This window comes from Ixodes scapularis, unplaced genomic scaffold, assembly GCF_016920785.2.
Source record: "Ixodes scapularis isolate PalLabHiFi unplaced genomic scaffold, ASM1692078v2 PGA_scaffold6__148_contigs__length_123643588, whole genome shotgun sequence".
Lineage (NCBI taxonomy): Eukaryota > Metazoa > Arthropoda > Arachnida > Ixodida > Ixodidae > Ixodes > Ixodes scapularis.
Genome location: NW_024609881.1, coordinates 39,984,394 through 40,004,764, shown reverse-complemented (window position 1 = coordinate 40,004,764; position 20,371 = coordinate 39,984,394). Strand labels below are relative to the sequence as shown.

The window sequence follows — 20,371 nt, the reverse complement described above, 5'->3', positions numbered from 1 at the left end:
AGAAATCAAAGAAAAAATTCAAGAAGTTCCCTCCGTTACATATACATGTAAGAACTGAGTTCGCAATTACACACTATAACAAAACAAAAAAAAGTGATGTCCACTACAAGCTTGAGAAATGCCGTGAAAAAACATTCTGGATATACCGAGGGAATCTGTAGGATCAGTCCTTTTTTTAAAATTGACTTCACCCTCTCTCGTTCATAAAAAAATGAAACTATGTAGTGAAGTTTAAGAGCTTCTTGCGTCAGCCAATCATAAAAACGTTTAAAAAAGACTGGATAGGTTCGCCAAAAATTGTATCTTAATTGAAAATAAATAAATGAGTATTTTCAAGCGTTCATAACGCATCCCTCCCAGAGCTCAAGCCGTAAGCTCAATCGACCACAAAGGAAGAAAAAAAAATATGTATCGAGAAACAAAATGAAACGTTTTTGTTTGGACTGTTTTATGCGTTTATTTTACATCTTCATCCTGTTTACACTTTCAAAGTAAAACGGATGAGTGCTTTGTCAAAATATACTTTTACATGCTAGAGCTCCAGCAAGCAACGTTTTGTTCGAAGTGAGACAGCCACAAGTAGCCTTCGTACGGCAGAAAATAAGTTCTCGTGGCTGAAAGGATCAATGTGGCAATGCGGGCCAGTTGGTTCACAATTACAACTGGTAGCAGCGCGAAAATACACAAGGTCAAAGCCGAAATTCACAAGACGAGCGCTCAAAGAGTTGCGCCGCAAAGCACAGCATAGCGATGACACATTGGCAAAATCTGTAAATATGCCGGTTATAGTCGCTGTCACATGTGCGTAAGAATTGTTCAAGCAGGGCAAGTTTTCTGCAGACAAAGCACTCGCTGTACTTGAAGTGGAGGTTTTCCTCCTGTTCGAGTGCACTTGAGGACTTTACTTTTTTATTTTTTACAGGGGTGCTGTTATTTTCAGGTTAGGTCTTTGGAAAAAAAAGCTTAAAGGGTGCTCATCACGTGGGTTTCGATAGCCACTCACACGCCGTGCTGGTTGCTTAGGACTCTGAGGTAGTTGTCAGTCCCCAACCTCCCTGCGTGCTTGATGTCCTCAATAAAACGTATAAACACGCCGCAACGTTCAGGTTATTTTAAATATGCACAAAGTTTTGGTGTGTGTGTGTGTTTTTTTGTTGTTTTTTTTTTTTTTGCCGTGCACGGGCTTCGTTTTTTGTTTGAACAGCCCCTTAAGCTATATTTTCTCTTGTAAATCTCTCCAAACGCTGAGCAAAATAGCATCCAAGAAGCGCTTCCAGGAGGAGCACAGCAAACGACACACCAAAACACGGCAAGAGAAACTGCGCAACCGAGAACATATTCAGCGACTCTGACCTCGGCTGCATCTCCTCTTTTGGCTGAGTAACCTGGCAGTCCATGGTAGCCTAGTAATACAAATCGGTCGCGTGGACTATTTGAATTGGCGACAGAAAAGCCGTCCTCAGAGGGTAGTGCTTCCGCACAGGCACTCCCGCATAGGTGACCACCAGGGGATCCTTTCACTCTGTAACTCTGGGAATGGCTGCGCGCATAAAGCAGGGCACCTGTCTGACCGTGAAGCACATCCATCCTTTGTATGAAGCACATTTAAAGCAGTTACGTCACGTACTCTTTTCTGTCTGCAGACTGAGGCACCTCTCCACTTTCCTCATGACTCCAGTGTTGTCCGAATCAGCAGCAGCCGATTTCCGTGGTGTGTCCCTGGTAATGCTTGCTCTTGAACACTTGCAGCTCAAAAGTCTGACCCTGATCAAAATGTATTTCCAGTTTTACTCCGTATATTGGAACGATGTCTTCCGTCAAGATCGTGGGAACAGTGTCTGCGTCATACGTTCGCACTGGAAATGCTTCTGGCCATTTTGTAAAGTAGTCAGCAATGACTATCACGTACCGATTTTCCTGTATCGTTTTCGGTAGTGGACGTACAACATCAATGGCCACTCTTTCAAACGGAACACTGACGCTGGATGTTACCACCCCCCTCGGGTTCGTGATGATTGTCCTTTACGCGACGCAGAGTGGTCGCACTTTTTACACCATTCGCGCACATCTCGAGTTGATCCGACCCAATAGAATCTTTCTTGAACTCGTTGCAAAGTCTTGCATATCCCAAGGTGTCCGCCAGCAGGGCTGTCATGAAGTTCACGCAAGATGGTGTCGACACGGACTAGAGGTAAAATGAGCTGAAGTGTGTTGTTTCTTAAGTCTTTGCTCTCCCAGCAAGGATACAACAATCCATCCTGTAGAATGAGGGAATCCCATCGTGCCCAGTATGCTTTCACAACGCTGTTGTATGGTGTAACCACGTTCCAGTTGGGTACTTCTCCCATCCGATTGCACTGCAGAATAGGTTGCAAATTGCTGTCGTTTTCTTGAAGCACACAGAGAACATGTGCAGTCCAGTTTGTCGGGTCTTGATCATCTTGCTGGTGTTCTACCATCGCAGGACATGCAGTCGTTTGGGAAGACGACAACTGTTGGCAGTCTAGTGAAAGGCGGTGCTCGCTCTTTAGGCATGGGCGACAGTTGCCAGGCAACCAAGGTCGCCGCGAAAGTGTGTCGGCGTTTGCATGTCCCTTGCCGTTGCATCAAATTGCACGTTGGCTATACAAGATGATGTTTCCGTCACTTACGTCCATTGCGCAATTTTAGACAATTGGTGTCAGAAGTGGGATTCGGACCCACAAACGTGGGCGTGGGTTCGAATCCCACTTCTGACACCAATTATTAAGAAATACAGGACTGTTTTTAAAATGTCAGCGTTCCACGGTCTCCGTTCACCGCTATCCGTCCTTTTTACTCACGCCTTCTTCTTGTCCTCCTTTTCATCGTCTTCTTATTCGCAGCACCGCCACAACAATATGTTTCGACCATAAGGCGAAGTCTACAATGTAGCATTAAGCATTGCAAGACTTCACGCTTCCATTGCCCCCCCCCCCCCTTCCCCCCATTGCTATATCACATACTTCGCTTTTTGGTCCAAACATATGTTTCCGCATTGTCATTCGCTTAGTTGATTCCACAAACAGCAGTGATTGGCTGTCCTCGTGTTCTGCGAGAAAGAAGACGCGCGGGCTTTTTTTAGAGTTCCGGTGACGCGGATCATTCAGTACTTTGGCGTACTTATCTCGGAGTTGCCCTCACTCTCCACACCGCTCTTTCTAAAAGCGAAAAAACATTTCGGAAAAAAAAAATAGTTTTTCCTTTTACGCTACTACACAACACACTTTGAAATACAATAGAATATAAAAATAGAAGGGAGCCAGCGGTGCAACCAACAAAGCAATTAAACTTTTTCTTTTATTGTAGACAAATATTATAATTATATGCTAAAGATTACAACTCGATAGAATATTAATATTTAGGAACAGCCTGGGACGTTAATTCAGTTGGTATCTTAAACCTTGAATATAAGTACGATTCTTGCTTCCAGGGTAGACGCCATCGTTCCTTTATTCATTTTAGTCATCTCCAGGCAATGTGAACGGCTCTTTTCCTTTGAAGGGGTCACACTGCTTGACGCACTTGTTTCTGAAGCACATCTGAAGAACACAGAGAAAGCCTATTAAATGGGAGATGAATGTTTTATGGAGTATTCGCCCTTTCTGAATTCTATAGTTAACATTCGCGCGTCGTTGACGACTTGATCGATACAGAGATGACCAATGCAATCAAACAGCTGATTAATTTTTGTGTGCATTTTTAATTATGTCAACGTACGCAACAGATGGATTTGGTCAGTATGGGCTCCCGTTTTAGCGCTGTGTGATATCATTTTAGCAAGGTAAGCTTGGGTGAAAAGGTCACTCTTAAATTTAAGCATAAATAATATAATAGAATAATTTTTCCTATCTAGAAGGCTTTCAGTTGTAACTCGTGTTTAAACCTAAATCCATATCATTATCTTTTTTTATTATTTGACCGCTAGGCATGTCCTGCGTAGCGAAGGAGTTAAAGGGTATCCCTGGCGAAATATTTATGATAATTGAGTTTTATAAAATTTTCACCTTGTACTAGATATCCATGCTTGAGTATGTCCAGGAAATATTTAATGAAGATAGTAATTTTCTTTCAAAAATGAATTTTGAATTCACACCTCCGAATTACTAGCTGCCGCTCCACTGTCAGCAATGAGTGAGTGAAAGCGTTCGTGACGCCAAATCTTCTACCCGAGAGACGACGCTTCCTACTCCATGACGTTGTGCGTTCTGCTGGTAGTGAGTGGCTGTGGTTGCGAATTTCATCTGGTTTGGGCATTTTGCTGCATACGATGAAGCGATGGTCATCGGGTGTATGGTGTAACAACACCTTCAAGAAATGCAGCAGAGTGACATCTTATTGGCTTCCGAATTCGAAGACTCTGTGGCAAAAGTGCGTCCAAGCAGTCCCACGCGAACGCTGGCTCCTAGTGTCCGCGTGGGGCTAGAAAGCAGTTCCCAGCTTGCTGGCGAATAAAACCTTCAATGCCATTCTGTTTCGAAGTGGCATTTGTTTCCACATGTCGGGGGATCGCGAATGCAGACCCCACGGGTGCACCCCTCTGAGTCAATGCCGGCGGTTCGAATGAAAAAGGTAAATTTTCCGAAATCTCGAGCTGAAAATCTTAGTACATTTGCCGGTCATTGCTTAACTAATACAAGATCGACGAATTGTAGTCCAATATTTCCCACAGAGGATTGCGACGGTCTTTATTTCCCACAAATCATCGTGACAGCTTCTGATGCTGGGCGAAAACAGGCTCATGCGGCCCATGTGCTCATGGTCACACACCTAACGTCACAACAAGATGGCAGGACAGTAATTTTTCAGGTTAGTTTAGGTTTCAAATATACCGTATTTTTACGATTAAAAATTATTTCCGAATCTGTTTTAAGGGAAACGACTTGCTGCTTTAGACTCAGTTTCCTTTGCACTTTCAGAAATTATAATTATGTTTGTTTGAAAACATTTACCGTGGCGCTGGAGCTCCCGTTTAAACCGGCTCTAGCATAACCCGAACTTACAGCGCCAGTTTTCTTCCGGCGGATTGCGACATGCTCCATATAGAAGTTGTCTTGCTTTTTACCGTCTGTGACACATTCAAGAACACAGTGTGCGGCTTGATAGGTTACTTCAGTGTTTTGATCAGTTTATTCCGCCGCCTCATAAACCGCGGAGCCACCATAAAATTCTCGGGACTTGATTCGCCTTGTGACTGTAGATCAAGCCAGTAAACTGGACCGGTGCTTCTCAGATTACGTATAACTCTTGCGCACCTCATGGTGACGGACCGGTGGAGGTAGGTACGGAAGACCTCTCACTCCTGCCTGCATTTACGGCTGTTCTGTGCGCTAACTTCTAAAATCAACCTACCACTAAGATTGCGAAAACATTTTGCATTAACCTAGAAACTTCTTTGACGCTCTTTGGTTTCACTCGGCGAAGAATCACCTGAAACGTACTCCGTTAACTTTGTCAGCCAGATTCCCAAGGAAATCTGGGGCTAAAAAGTAACCTAGTACATCTTTAAATATTTTTCTAGATTTTCTCGATGCATCATCTTCTATCTTCATAATCCATTACCTGCGTCTTCATTTTTAGCTAAACGGACTAGTCGTCATAAAAAAAAAACAGTGACAGAAATGCAGGTGAATTAATATGCCCTATAAGAAAGCTTAAAGAACGTCCAGTTTCCCGCAAAGCACTTGAGACAGTCGATCCCGGCTGTCTGCGCATCGAGATCGGTGAGTGACAAAACCTAAAATTATATTTTGTATTAAAAAAAAAAAAAAAAAAACTGCGCTGCACTATTGAGATTCACGTTTTACCCTGCCAAACGCCAAAAAAAAAAACTGTTTTTAGATTTTCTTTTTTTTATGGGGGGATGGTTTTTTTATAAATATGTTTTGCCTCGTCATTCGCAGAGCGCTCTCCATGGATTTCAGTAATCGACTCTCCGATGTGCATTGCATGAAAGTTCAGGGAGTTCCCGAAAAAAGAGAATTGTTTTTTCGCCAGCGTAGAGATTAAACTTCAAACGAAGCTCTAACTTCGTGAGATGTGGACGTTAGCGGCTGGGATAGAACACGAAGGTTGAAGAGCGTGATTTTACTTGGATCACGGTATAATTGATAAAAAAAACGAAATTGTTCTATCAGCCGACGTCCACCTAAGCCTAATATTTTCAAACAAGAAATGACATGGTGGGTGACTGTATTATTTATTTTAGTAAAGAAAAAAGTTGTCAACAATAAAACAAAATATTTTCTTGCTTGCTGCTAACTGTTTATCAAATACATAAATCGCCGAAGCGTCCACAATTCCACAATGATTGTTTTGTTATGAGGATATTTGGCTTAGGTGGCATAGGCTCAGAAGAAAATTTATTTTTTCCTCAATTATATTTTTGATTTAGGTAACGTCATGTTCTCAAACATCCGCGTTCTATTCCACCCCTAGCGTCACAACCTCACGAAGGTAGAGCCTTGTGTAATGCATAATATGAATCCCTAAACAAAAAATATACAAAAAAGTTTTTTTTGGGGGGGAACTCCGTGTAGTTTTTTTTAGATTTCATAGAGTGGAAAGAAATAAAGATGGTTTTGATTTTTGTTTGTCGGATATTTTTCAACGCAGGATAAAATACTTCGCTCATCGAGACACGCAACAAGAAGAAACGTGGTTACCGGAGTTGAAGTTTGAATTATCCCTAACAGGGCGTGAAACCAAACATGAACAAGTGCCGGGTATTTAATGAGCGTGACTTATTCAGTTGAATTAATGTACTGCAAACTCGAAAGAGAGAGAGAGAAAGAGAGAAAACGCGTTTCTTGTTGTTGTTTTTTTTGACATATCATACACATAGACCAGTGGTTCTCAAATGGGGGTGCCGGCACCTTTCGGGGTCCGCGAAGGCTTTCAGGGGTCCGCGAAGCCCAGCCTCATCAATCAAACCCGGCGATAAAAGGTGTCTTTTCTCTGATTGAGAAGAAACGTTCCAGTTTTGCGGGCAAGTTTTTTCGTGTATCTGTTGAAAATAGAATTCTACTTCACACAGCCTTTACTATATCTATTTATTAAATCTTCATATTAATTAAGCTATATGTTTCCCTTTCCCTCACCACGAACGGGGTCCACCTTCATCTCTCCCCATTTGCACGGGGTCCGCGAAACACCATTGTTGAGAACCGATGACACAGTGAATTGAGCAACGTCCTTCCGCGGTTTAGTCAGCTGTGTGACAGCAAATGACATAAGCTAAGTGTAATACCAAATAAAAAATCTTTGCCCTAAGTTAGTTAGGCTGACCATTAACGAGATGCAAACGTTCACAGCGATTGTATTGTCTTAAAGTTTAATAAAAGAACTACCGCGGTGCACCGCACTTACCTCTCCATCACCGCAGGGCATTCCATCTACTGCGGTTTCCTCAAAACACCTGAAGTTTCCCGCCAGGCAGCAATTGAATTCGCAGTTGATAGCGGAATTTATGTCCTGTTGTTCCAAATCATAAACAGTTGTATTACAAAATCACAAAATACAGGAGGAGTCGTTTAGCGTATCATGTTACATAATAACGATACGCTAAACACAAACACTTAAAGGGGCCATGAAACGATTTTCCGACTGTCGATAAATGCTTCTTAGTATCACTCCGTAAGGTTAATAACCGAATAAACGTGCCTCAGCTGTTCTATCTAGGCAATGGCAGTCGCAAATAAATTTGAGAAATATGAGCATCGTTTATTCCCTCCATTCGGAGCCAAGACCAGCGGCCACGTGGCATTGTGCCTATCATATGCCATCAACGTTATTCATTGCGACGCGCTGGGGTAGGCAGACTAGAAAACCCGTGCTGAGCTCCAGCCATTGTTAGAGTTCGACTATTCTCGTCACTGGAGTGGTTGGACACGAGCCACTACCCGAGTGTCCGACGAGGCACTGCACCGTTACGAGCCGAAGTCGAGTGCTCACGCAGTTCTCCTGTCCAATCCATGAGCCGCGCTCGACCGTCGTCAGGCGAGTGGTTTCGATCCACAATTACGTCATCAAGCTTTGCGAAGGCAAGACTAAATGAAATAGTCTGTTTTTACCTTCGAAATTTCATCGCGACCAAGAAGTTTCTGAATCATTGGCGAGTATACTTGGGCCAGGGGAGGACCCGTACGTCGCTGTAAAGTCATGAACATTCCAACGCGATGTTGTTTCATGACACCTTTAAGGTTACTTTCTTTGAGTCTAGATAAGAATGTCTAAAATTAGATAGGGTTTTGTTATAAATTATTTTATCACTATGGATCGTAAGCTCTAACGACTTCTTTGGAGTCAAATGTGGATGATTTCACTTTTATTTTGAAGTGCTCTAAGGAGAGAAATGTCGACATATTGCGTCACGAAGGGAGAGCCTGCCAGCGGCTTTGGTCCGTATTCGGTTCTTGAGCTTGGAACAAACATCCAGCGGCCTTGGCTAAGTAACTTCAGTGACTCTGTTAGCCCAATCAAGCCAACACTCTTATTTTTAAGTTTTTCACGGTATTTCAGGGCTGACATAAAAACTAGTAGAGTGATGGAACGTCCCCAGCTGCAAAACTATTCTAGGTGGTAAATGTTGATTCCCGTGAGTAGCCTTTCGAAGTAAAATGCGAAAAAAATACCGAGGTCGGGTTCGCACTACTAGTGTAATGCTGCCTACGCCACGTGAGGACATGTTCCATGTGAAGGCGCGCGCACTTTATCAGCGTTTTGTTTGGATGAAAGTGTAATAAAATATAACGCTAGCTGGTGCCGTGTTCATGCACTAGTTTAAAAGCGCCAGCTTTCAAGAAGTGCGTGAATCCGGACATGCCTTCTGCGTGTCCGGATATTTAGTATTTGCAATAAACTTGATAAAACGCAAAAGAATCACTACTTGGACAGAGCGCTGGAGTACGCTACGAGGGAATAGTTATTGGCCGATAATATAAAATGACATTTGTTTTATCCCCCTTTCCCATTCTATTGTGCGTATAATATTGTGCGCCAAGAAAAACTCTCACAATACGGAAAGGCCGGTTTACACCCATGGATTTGCTTGTCACCGAGTCTGTTTTGCAGCCCTGTGCTCCATTGCAAACTGGGACGCTGGCGCAATTTAAGAAATACCCATCTCGAACTCAACTGAACTCGAGAGAAGGTTTTGCAGTATTTCAGAATCAAACGTACGTACTCTCTGTTAGAAAGGGTCTATTATAAAAAGCCGGTCTCGTTTGGATTCAATCAATGGGTGTCTCAGCTCCGAACTCTGACTCAGCTCTAAACTTGAGACTGACGCAGCATTTGCCTATGTCGGGAAAAAGCTACGTTAGAAAAAAATGCTAAATTATACTCGTTGAACCGTACGCAGATAAACTGAATGTGTAGACAAGCAAAAAAGCGCCGAAAAAATACAGGGACACAGACGAAGGGAAACAGGACAAGGCGCCCTTGTCCTGTTTCCCTTCGTCTGTGTCCCTGTATTTTTTCGGCGCTTTTTTGCTTGCAATGAACCAACTGGCCCAAATCTCCACTTTACTGCTGAATGTGTAGAGACGCAAAAAAAACAGGTTTTTACAGCTTGCAAGTAGTTGGTAAACTGAAATACACATATGATGATGACTCCAGCATTCCTTACTTCTGCATAAAGCGGTTATGAAATGATTTTTCAGCTTTTTCCTGTTTAGCTTTCCTCCTCAAATCACAAATCGCGCCATGTACCAAACAGTTCAAGAAGGCGTAAAGGAGAAAGTCCCCTCTTGCACGGACCCTCGTTTGTGTACCCGGGCACCACCATTTTTCCCCTAGAAGATTAGCCCGTCGCTCAAAGCTCGAACAAAAGTTACTTTACTCACCCCGTTCACCCCGAAGCTGACCATTTTATGGAAGCTACGCGCTCGTTGGGCCAGCCACACTTTTATCTCGTGATCACGCTACCTCGCGCGTACCCACGCGCAGAGAATGAGGTCATATGACGAAAGAGAGGCGGCTGATTGGTCCGGCAAGCGCGTAGCTTTCACTGCACTGTCAGTTTAGTGGTAAAGGACACAAGGGAGGTCCCGTGTCATGTGACGTCCTTTGGAGACGGGTGTCGCGCTTTGGGTACCGCGGATGTCTCACAGTGAAAAGACAGATAGCTTTCGAATGGAAGGAGGTACGAAATAGTCCTTTGTGTTTTCATATTTCGTAATAAAAGTCAGGCTTTTTAATTTCTACCTTCTTTCTTTTGGACCACTGAAAGATGTGCTATGAGTAAAATCCCTATCTAAATTCAATATTCCCAGCCCAAATTTCGCTTAATGGGTTTTTTAAAGGGGCCATAAAGCAAATTTTTTACTGCTCATAAATACTACTCAGAATCCCTCCTTAACGTTAGTAACCGAATAAAATTCCCTTAATTTTTTTTTTCTCTAAGCAATTTCAGTCGTCAAATAAATTCGAGATATATGGCATCGCTCATTCACTCAACTCGGAGCAAGAACGAGCAGCAACGTGGCCTGGTGCCTATCCTCCGCCGCCAACGTAAATCATAGCAACGCGCTGGGGTTAGTTAAACACAAAACGCGTGCTAAGCTCCAGGCACTGTTAAGAGTTCGGTTATTCTCATCCCCGCAGTGGTTGGGCACGAACGACTAGCCGAGTGTCCGCCGAGGCATTGACTGTTACGAAATGAACTTGAGTGCTGACGTAGTTCTTGTTTCCAATCCATGACCCGCGCTTGACTTTTGTCAGGCGGGTTGTTTCGAACCCCACAATTATGTCACAAGGAAGAATGGATAATTGGGGAAGTTGGTGCGAAGGCACCAACTCGCTCAACTGTACGAGCGCCAACGGCATGAGCGCTGTCAACCAAAATGTTTTTTATAGGTAAACAGATGAAAACGACCGTTCATCTTTAACAATACGCCCTCCCTTCCCCCCCCCCCCCCCCCCCCCCCCCCCGGTCTGTATATCACGAGACAATTCAAGGAAGCGTGATGGCACGTGAATAACGCGATAAAAAGTAATGATGCTAGCGCAAATCCAAAAACGCCACCTCACTATCCAGCAGTGCCAAAGACGGTTGGCTGACACAGGAGGCTCCTGCCCTTTTTATTTGGTATTTGGACACTTGGTCCGTGTGCTTGAACAAAACTTGGGTGTCACTCAATCTTGGCTCACACTCACAGTCGGGTCAATGCAACGCAAGAGGAGAGTATGCACACCCTTCAATGAACTTTGGTGCTCTCTTAGACGGATGTTTAAACAGCGCCGCGTTTGACCTATATACAGCCGCCCGCATGAGAAAGGCATCTTATACGCTGCTTCAACGGTGTATGATACGACCTGTGTGCCATGCTTTACCGTGCAACTCTGACTATTCGGTTTTTTCTCTTACACGCCTTTCTATGAGGGATCAAACTTGGCTGAACTTGTTCTAGGCCGAAAAAACGACAGTCACTCCGTATCTTGCCGCGATCCGCTTTAACCCGTGTGAAACGAGGTGAACGTAAAGGACGGAAGCCGCCACCTTTCTGTTATTTCCTTCTCGCTCAGCGCAGTTTGTTGCTGCATTGGCCCTGATCCTCTTCTTTACTTTTTCGCAGGCTGCGTCTTTGGGACTGACGGATAGTGAGGTTTCGTTTTTAGATTTGGGCTGGCATCATACCGCGTTTTAGAGCGCAGCTCTTAGGCGCCCGTTTCCGGCTTGAGCGGCGTCGCTTTCCCCGTTGGCGTCACCGTTGGCTTAACCGCGCGGTGCATTATGGGACGCTTGACGTCACGAATGACGTCATCAGTGATGACATCGTCATCGTCATCGTCACTGACGACGTCATGAATGGCGTCACTGATGACGTCATTGGCATCCGCATTGTCATCGTCATCGTTCTTGATGACGTCATCAGTGACGTCACTGACGACGTCATCGGCATCTGCATCGTCATCGTCACTTTACCTCATAGGTGTCACGTGACCCCCGTGAGGTCACGTGACCCCGGTGACGTCACGTGACCCCGTAAGGTCACGTGACCCTCGTGAGGCGACAGCGACGCCGCTCGGAGGAAGGAGTAGCAGACAGGATGAGGAGGTGAGGAGGAGAAAGGAGGGGCATACCTTCCCCTCAGTACCCTTCCCCTCCTCGTCCTTAAGAGATGTGCTCTAATTCGGCGTTACCGGGAGTTGTAAAGGGCTTTCATTTTTTATCGCGTTTAACACGTGCCGTCAGGCTGCTGTGAATTTTCTCGTGATACGCACACGGGCGGCGTACTAACAAAGATGAATGGTCGTTTTCATGTTTCCCTAATAAATTATTTTAGATGATAGCGCTCGTTTCGTGTGTTTCTTCTTTGACCTCGATTGTTTTTGCGTTGTTTCCTACGATGACGTCATAAAGCTCTGCGAAGGAAACAGTGAAAGCAATAGTCCTTGTTTATGCTCGCTCTTTGTCCACGACCAAGAAGCTTCTGAATCAGTGGCGGTCCGTGCGAGTATACTTGGGCCCAACTAGGACCAGTACGCCTCTGTGAAGTCATGAGCATTCCAACCGAATATCTTTTTATGACGCCTTTAATCAAGCAACGTTCTTTTTTTACTTACCGAGCGTGTGACCACAAATAATTTTGGCTGATTATACTCGAGCGACATAATTTACACAAGAGGTTCGACAACAGGCTGTTCGTCCTAAAGTTGTATAGAACTCTTGCTGGTTACTGCGTGAACCGTACTTACCCATGCTTGACTGCATGACTCTCCATCTCCAGGTTGTTTATTAAAGCACTTAACTCTACCTCCAGGGCAGCATTCAAATTTGCACTGTTTTATATTGCCCTGCATGAAAAAAAAATCCATATATTTTACAATCAAGCGTACATTGCTCAAGTTTCATATTTCAATATTGTATGCACCACGGCGCGAATGAAACGAGCGTATTATTGTTAGGAAATCTTAGGGCTATAGACCTTTCCAGCGGCACTCTCGAGCGAAGCGATTTGCAGCGCGCGTGCCTGGTTTTGAGACGGTACGTTAGTGTGGCCCGACGGTGCTGGGCTGTGGGTTTTCTAGTCACTGGACTGTGGCAGCCTGCGTAGGCGCACTTCCGGATGTTGGTGGAGTCTAAATTGCCGCGTTCTATTTTTTATTTTTTTATTTTGTGTTCCATGCCGTATAGAATTTTTCAGGGTTTTTAAGAATGCATTGTACTATCGTTGGGAACACAAACAAAGAAATGAAAGCTGTTTTTGGTGAGTCCGTGCGCAACAACAAATGCAGCTGGAATGTTGGTTTCATTTTATGTTGATGTTTTTACTACACCATACGCTTAGACGTGTCAATCTACAAAGGTCTTAACCGTCGAATATATTTGACCGCATAGGATATCCGAACTACATGGATATTCCCCGCAAACAGCATGAACCGTTCAACGAGGCTCATCAATTGAACAACATATATTTTACTTACCCCACGGTGCCGCGTTATCTGAACAGTATTTGAGAAAAATTTCAAATAACACAGCATATCCAATATACAGTGCCGACGATAGTCACCTCACGGCGATCGGACGGAATGGGCGTGTTTAGGGCACATGTAGAAGAGAGCCGCTTTTTTTCACAGCTTCAAAGCAAATGAACGAACGTGTCTATTCCGTCCCCACACCCCAGACCCGACCCTATCAGCTATTTTTCGCGAAGGCCCGCAACATAGCCGGGAAGGCTTTTTGAAGATTATATCAGCGGAAATAGTCCTCAAAGAACGTCGAACTGCCCGCGTCACAGGCTGCCTGACGCTCGCCCTCTTCGTTCGTTACTGCGGTGAAGGCTGAGTAGGCCACAAGCCCTGGCATTCCCTGGCTCTCAAATTGGAAGAGATAACAAACAAAGGGTAAGCATCCTAAACAGGCCAATAAAGCAAAAACTTCCAACAAAAGCCGGTGCACTCTGAATGCACAATGCAGGCAGGGAGTTACGTTGACCGTGTTTCCGCAGCTCAGGCGGGTGGCAGACATTTCTGGCTGATAGAGGTCGCTAGATTCGCAAAATGGCGGCAGCCAGAGAGCTCTCATTGCATAGGTTTATAGGTCTCCTGCGCTGAAGCTTTGAACAAACTTACTAGAATGGAAAGTTGGGCGAGTTGGTATGAATTCATTTTGAAATATGAATTCATTAGCCTAGTGGACAGTGAGGTAATATTTTTGGACATGGATTGACCTGAGAATTGAAGATCGAGATTGAAGATCCAAGAAAGAAGAAAAGAGGAAGACGCGATGACTTATTTATACCTGTGCTGGTGTGTTTTAATGTGCTCGTTTGTTTTAATTTGATATGATTTACAGTGTTGCGTGCTTAATGGCGAATGACTGGAAGAGGAATAAGAAGAAGCCGACCTCGCGTGAATTTCTATGTATGTGTTCTGAATAGACAGTTGATAGTCAGCGCCTCGTTCTGTGTGTTCCTCCTTGTCCGTGTGGTATTCGCGCTGTTTTTCAAAATGAATTTGAACAAACTGTGGCGCCCTCTTTTTGAATTGTACAAGCTGGCCTGACTGGGCCTAGTACTACTTCTGGCACGTTGAGTGAGGTTTTGGCTTTCTGCGGGGTACTGAAGTACAGAAAACCATTTTAGGATTTGCGAAATCGGCTGGATTCAACTCCGCAAGATAATACAAAATGCCAGATTCATGCCACCACCACTAGATTATGATATCTTATTTTTGAATGGCGACGAGACAATATCTTGCGTCCCGACGCTTTTTTTTTTAATCTTTATTTTGGAACGCGTTATGCGTAGTGTCTTGGCTCACGCTCTTAGCTTCTTAGCTTTGACCGGTGCTTTGACGACGATCGAATTTGTGCTGCTTCTTTGCGTTTTTTTAGAGCACAGCTCTTAGGCACCCATTTCCGGGTTAAGCGGCCTCGGCGTCGGCGCAACCGCGCTCTTTACATTACGGCATGTCACAGTTCCACCGCAAAATTTAGTGGGTTAATTTTTCCGCTAAGTTTAGCAGTAAAGGTTTTCCGCTAAATTTAACGGGGAAATTTACGTTAAGTGAACTGAGCACCGAATCAATTTCCCTTCTAAATTGAACTAGGAAAATGACGTCAACACTTCGTGTCATGTCACCAGTGACCAAATTCAGCGGCAGAAGCGTCACGTGAGCACGTGTCACGTGGGCACGCGTCACGTGAGCTGCATGAGGAATTTGAGATTAGGAGTAGGGGTGAAAAATGCATCAGCGATACTTCTCTCGCTCAAGCTACGGATGAATATGAATATTTGAGACGTGCGCTGGGCGGGGACTAACGTGACGTGTTGTGTCTGACGGTGTGCTCCCGTTGGTATATGTTTGTTTTTTCCTAATAAATTCAGCTGAGAGTGCACCCTGTGACGTTGTTATTCTACTCTTGCTCCCTGTTCCTTCGGCGCTTATTTCCCAGATGAAGACGACGAGGAAAGGAGGAGAAGGAGGGAAGGATGAGGAGGAGGAAGAAAAGAGGAGGAGGAGGAGAGGGTACGGAGGAGGAGGTGTATACCCTCCCCTCTGTACCCTCCCCTCCTCTTCCGTAGCTGCGCTACAGACCTATTTCACAAGAGCGCCGCCATCTTGAAATAACGTCACTCCAGTGTGGGCGGAAACATTGCTTTGCCGCCGCCACGCCAATAGAAGACATTTAGGGTATCAGCGTAACCGTTCTCGTTTTGTCTTCCTTTTACTTTTGTTCTAGTTACAGGTTAAAATACTTTTATATGTTTTCGTCGCCCATACCGGATATGCCTACCTGGTATGGGGGACGGGAGTAAGCGAAAAAGGTCTATAGTTTTGCATTACAGAGATTCGTAAACGTCTTTCATTTTTCGTTGTAACCTCGCGTTCAACACAAGAGCAGGTACGTTTCTACGTGTGACAGTTGAGATGCTCAAGTTTGTACTACGCGAAACAGGTCCTAAGTTTTGCGCTATATGACTCCTAAGGAGCAGAGTAACGCAATCCTTCGACCCGCGTGTTTTGCCGACAACATGGCCGACAACAGCTCGGCGCAAGTCACGTGGTACTCATGGTTCCAGGAGGCGCCCGCCCATGAGGATTGACGCAACACCGCTGATTAAACAATAAGCGCCGAGTTCACACCTTTCGAAACTAGTCTGTCGTAAAGTTGGTGAAGCACTAAACACTTTGTCGAATTCTTTATAATATTTGATGCGTGCGAAAAGTTTGAGACGGCGATTTCCAAGGCAATGGCGTTTGGAGCAGAGGATTTTTTTTTTGTGCAGCGGAGATGGACTTTTCGGGAGTTGGCCTGAGTGGGTCACGTAAACGGGGGACGTCGCCGCCTCCTCTGCTGCATAATGCCGCTCAGGAAATTAAAAAAAAAAAAAAAAAAAAAAGTTCTTACGTTTAGCACAAATTATTGTAAAATGTTTCATTATTAAGTCAAAAACTATTGTCGTTCCGTACATCTCCAAAATATTGAAGTAGAAACGATTTTTTCGCGCTCTCCATGTATTTGTGACCAAAGTTGGAACCACCGGGCGTTCGCCGCTCGTCGCCGAGGGATGGCGTTCTCGATTGCACTATACTCGGCTCCGAAGGAGCTATATAGTGCTTTAGTCCCAAGGAGTCCCCTTCGCAGTGCTCCCTGGGCAACGCAGGAGGCGTATATGTGCTCATACATTTTTCGGTTTAAAACCGAAAGCATTGCATTGGCTGCAAATTAAATTATGCGTTTGAATATAGTCGGTTACAAGTTAAGAAGGTAGTAGAAGCCCCTCCCCATAAGCGTGACGCGCCCGCTTCAGACGCCTCCGCAGTCGAGAAGATAGTTCGCTGAAAACGCCCCTTCTACTTCAATGGATGGATATTGACTACAGACAGACCTTGTAGCGGGCGGCAGCTTGCGCCACCTAGCCGAGGCAAATTACTCGCTCCGGAAGGTTGACGTAAAAAGAAGGCTTCAGTGCAACGAAAATCGTAACTTTTATAAGTAATGCATATATGGTTGTTGGTTTTATCTTGATAACCTTCTTTCTCGAGTTAGGTACATTCCGTGTATTGTCTGCGTTTGCTAAAAGAAAACTGCGTTTCGGGTTTTGAAAGTTCCTGCGCTTCGCGTTTTAACAATGCCGAAGTCGCCCTTTTCCGTTATGAATCCCAACGTGGACACAGTGGAATGCGATTACTCCGATTCTTCTTCGTCAAGAGAGTCTGGTGCAGCCTCGCCGCCTACGCCTAGGCGCCTCTACAAGAAGTATAAGAGTGGCGATGTCCTCAACCGAGCTACACGGCAGCTGATAATGAACGCGTACGTCCAGGTGCGACACGAACCGCCCGCCAAGCCCGGCCAGTCCGGCCTCACTGTGGAGGAGTCCTGCATCAAAGTCAGCAAGCTGCTTGGCGTTGGTGTACGCACCGTCCTCGAGATTAGGAAGCAGGCGAAAGAAACCGAGGGACAAGTTGAGACACCTTCTCGGAAGCGCCAGCAAGTGAAGGCGAGAGGCGGCGCAAGGTCAGGTACGGCGAGTTCACGTTGTGCGCGCTAAGATCGTGCGTCCACCGTTTCTTTCGACGGAACGAGGTTCCCATGGTCAAGAAGATAACGGCCGAATTCTGCGCCAGCACGGAACTTCCCTTGTTGAAGGCTTGGACTGTGTGTCGCCTTTTCCACGACATCGGATTCGAGCATGACAAGAGGAAACGAAACTCCCGGTTGATTGAACGAGAGGACATAGTCGCCTGGCAGAAGAAGTACCTGCATGAGATCACACGTCACCGACAAGATGGTCGGAAGATCTTCTACTTGGACGAGACGTGGGTGACGGCAAGGCACACTGTCTCAAGGGTGTGGGTAGACACTAGAGTGGCCTCGTCTCACGACGCCTTCATGCGTGGTCTCTCGACTGGCCTCAAGCAGCCATCGGGGAAGGGCCAGCGTCTTATTGTCACCCACATCGGCAGCGATGAAGGCTTCGTCGACGGCTGCCTGGACGTGTTCCGTGGACAAAAGACCGGTGATTACCACGAGGAGATGGATGGCGCCCGCTTCGAGAAGTGGTTCGACGGTGTCCTCGACAAACTGCCGACAGGAAGCGTTATCGTCATGAACAACGCTTCTTACCATTCACGGCGGTTGGAAGCAGTGCCGACGACGAGTTCCCGGAAGGACGACATCCGACAGTGGCTGACGTCTTAGAAACTTTTATGGGACCCCAAGATGGTGAAGAAGCAGCTGCTCGACATTGTGGCCTTGGTGAAGCCACAGCACCTAAAGTATCGTGTGGACACTGCTGCCGAGACAGCTGGCTGCACTGTGGTCAGGCTTCCACCGTATCACTGCGAGTTCAACCCCATTGAACTGATATGGGCGCAGATCAAGAACGGTGTTGCTGGCCGAAATTCGACGTTCAAGATTGTCGACGTGGGGAGACTCCTCAACGAAGAAGTTGACAAGGTCACCACTGACAACTGGATTAATGATGTCAGGCACGTTATTGACATTGAAGCAACGTTCCGACGAGGCGGTGCCACAAGTGCCCACATCCAGCCCATCGTCATCCAGCTGGATGGAGAGGACACCCCATCCGAGAGTGACCTGTCTGGTGTCGAGCCCCTTGACGAAGCTTAAGGCCACCATTATGGAGAAAGCGAGGAACATCTCGGAACACAAAACGGTCCTTTTAAGTACAACTTATTTGCTTTAAGATCGGATTGTTGTTCTTGACCACCACTAACCTCCCGTGTCTCATGTTGTCATGCTTCTCTGCTCGTTGCCGTATAGCATTTCGATATGCAGCCACCACACAAACTTTTTATTTTTGTTGCGATAATGTCTAAGCTGGTTTATACATTGCACTGTGCCACAAATCACCAGTATAGATTTCAACTTCACGAAAACAAAAGTTTGCAGCCCATCTACGGCAAAGACATCAGATGCCATATTGACCCTTCCCGCTGTCTAAAGATGTTTGCTACGCAGCAAATGGAATTTTGATTGCAAATAAGCTCTTTTTTGTCTAAGAAAAACGACACAACATATCACTGCCAGTGCTCTGCATTAAAGCATAAATGGGACGTCTGTGGCCATTTACATGACTGAGGCTTCTGGGAATAACAAAGCCGTGTGTTAGCACAGTGGAGAGCGAAATCGCAGTACCAGTACTCTGTTTCTAAATCTAAAGGGAACGCCTGTGGTCTTTCACATGACCGAGGCCCCTCTGAAAACAACAATAATGTGAGTCAGCACTGTGGGAAGCTAACTCTTAATGCCAATGACCTGTTTCGAAGCATAAACTGGACGTCAGTGGCCATTCACATGACCGAGGCCACTCTGAGAAGAACAATAACGTGCATCAGCCCTGCGGGCAGCTAACTCTGACTGCTAATGACCTGTTTCGAAGCATAAACTGGACGTCGGTGGCCATCCACACGACCGAGGCCACTCTGAGAATAACAATAACGTGCATCAGCGCTGCGGGCAGCTAACTCTAACTGCCAATGACCTGTTTCGAAGCATAAACTGGATGTCCGTGGTCATTCACACGACCGAGGCCACTCTGAGAATAACAATAACGTGCATCAGCGCTGCGGGCAGCTAACTCTAACTGCCAATGACCTGTTTCGAAGCATAAACTGGATGTCCGTGGCCATTCACACGACCGATGCCACTCTGAGCATAACAATAACGTGCATCAGCGCTGCGGGCAGCTAACTCTAACTGCCAGTGACCTGTTTCGAAGCATAAACTGGACGTCAGTGGCCATCCACTCGACCGAGGCCTCTCTGAGAATAACAATAACGTGCATTAGCGCTGCGGGCAGCTAACTATAACTGCCAATGACCTGTTTCGAAGCATAAACTGGATGTCCGTGGCCATTCACACGACCGAGGCCACTCTGGGAATAACAATAACGTGCATCAGTGCTGCGGGCAGCTAACTCTAACTGCCAATGAGCAATTTCGAAGCATAAACTGGACGTCGGTGGCCATTCTCACGACCGAGGCCACTCTGACAATAACTATAACGTGCAACAGCGCTGCGTGCAGTCCAGCAGAGCGTACGAAGAGTGCTAACCAGTCTGTTCTGCTCTTGCAGCTTCTGCTCCTTCAGTCTGCATTGCACTCGTGCACCGCATAAGGAGACGGTTTTCAACGCGTCATCGCAGCCACAATACCGCTGGTATCGGCTTAAGGATTTCCTGCCCGACAAGTACTGCGGCCTTCCTCGTGCCTACGTGACCGAGGGGGCGTCTACGCGCCTGCAAGCAGTGAGCTTGCAAGTTTGCTTCGGACGCTTGGTCTTCCAGACCGGAACTCAAGGGGCGTTACTTCCGCAGCAGGATCCTATATCAGCGCATCACTCTCAGTCGGCGGGTTGCAGTCCAGCAGAGCGTACGAA

At 45.8% G+C, this 20,371-nt stretch overlaps 1 protein-coding gene across 1 annotated transcript in view; it reads right to left on the bottom strand.

Moving 5' to 3' along the window:
- Positions 1–3,479: 3,479 nt before the first annotated feature.
- Positions 3,480–20,371, bottom strand: part of LOC115324358 — an 85,103-nt gene continuing 68,211 nt past the window's right edge. Inside the window, exons 11-13 of the mRNA XM_040210466.1 lie at positions 12,718–12,816; positions 7,387–7,491; positions 3,480–3,560 (exon numbers count right to left, since the gene is read on the bottom strand). Of these exons, the coding sequence (XP_040066400.1) occupies positions 3,480–3,560; positions 7,387–7,491; positions 12,718–12,816 (285 nt within the window). The remainder of the gene's footprint in view (positions 3,561–7,386; positions 7,492–12,717; positions 12,817–20,371) is intronic.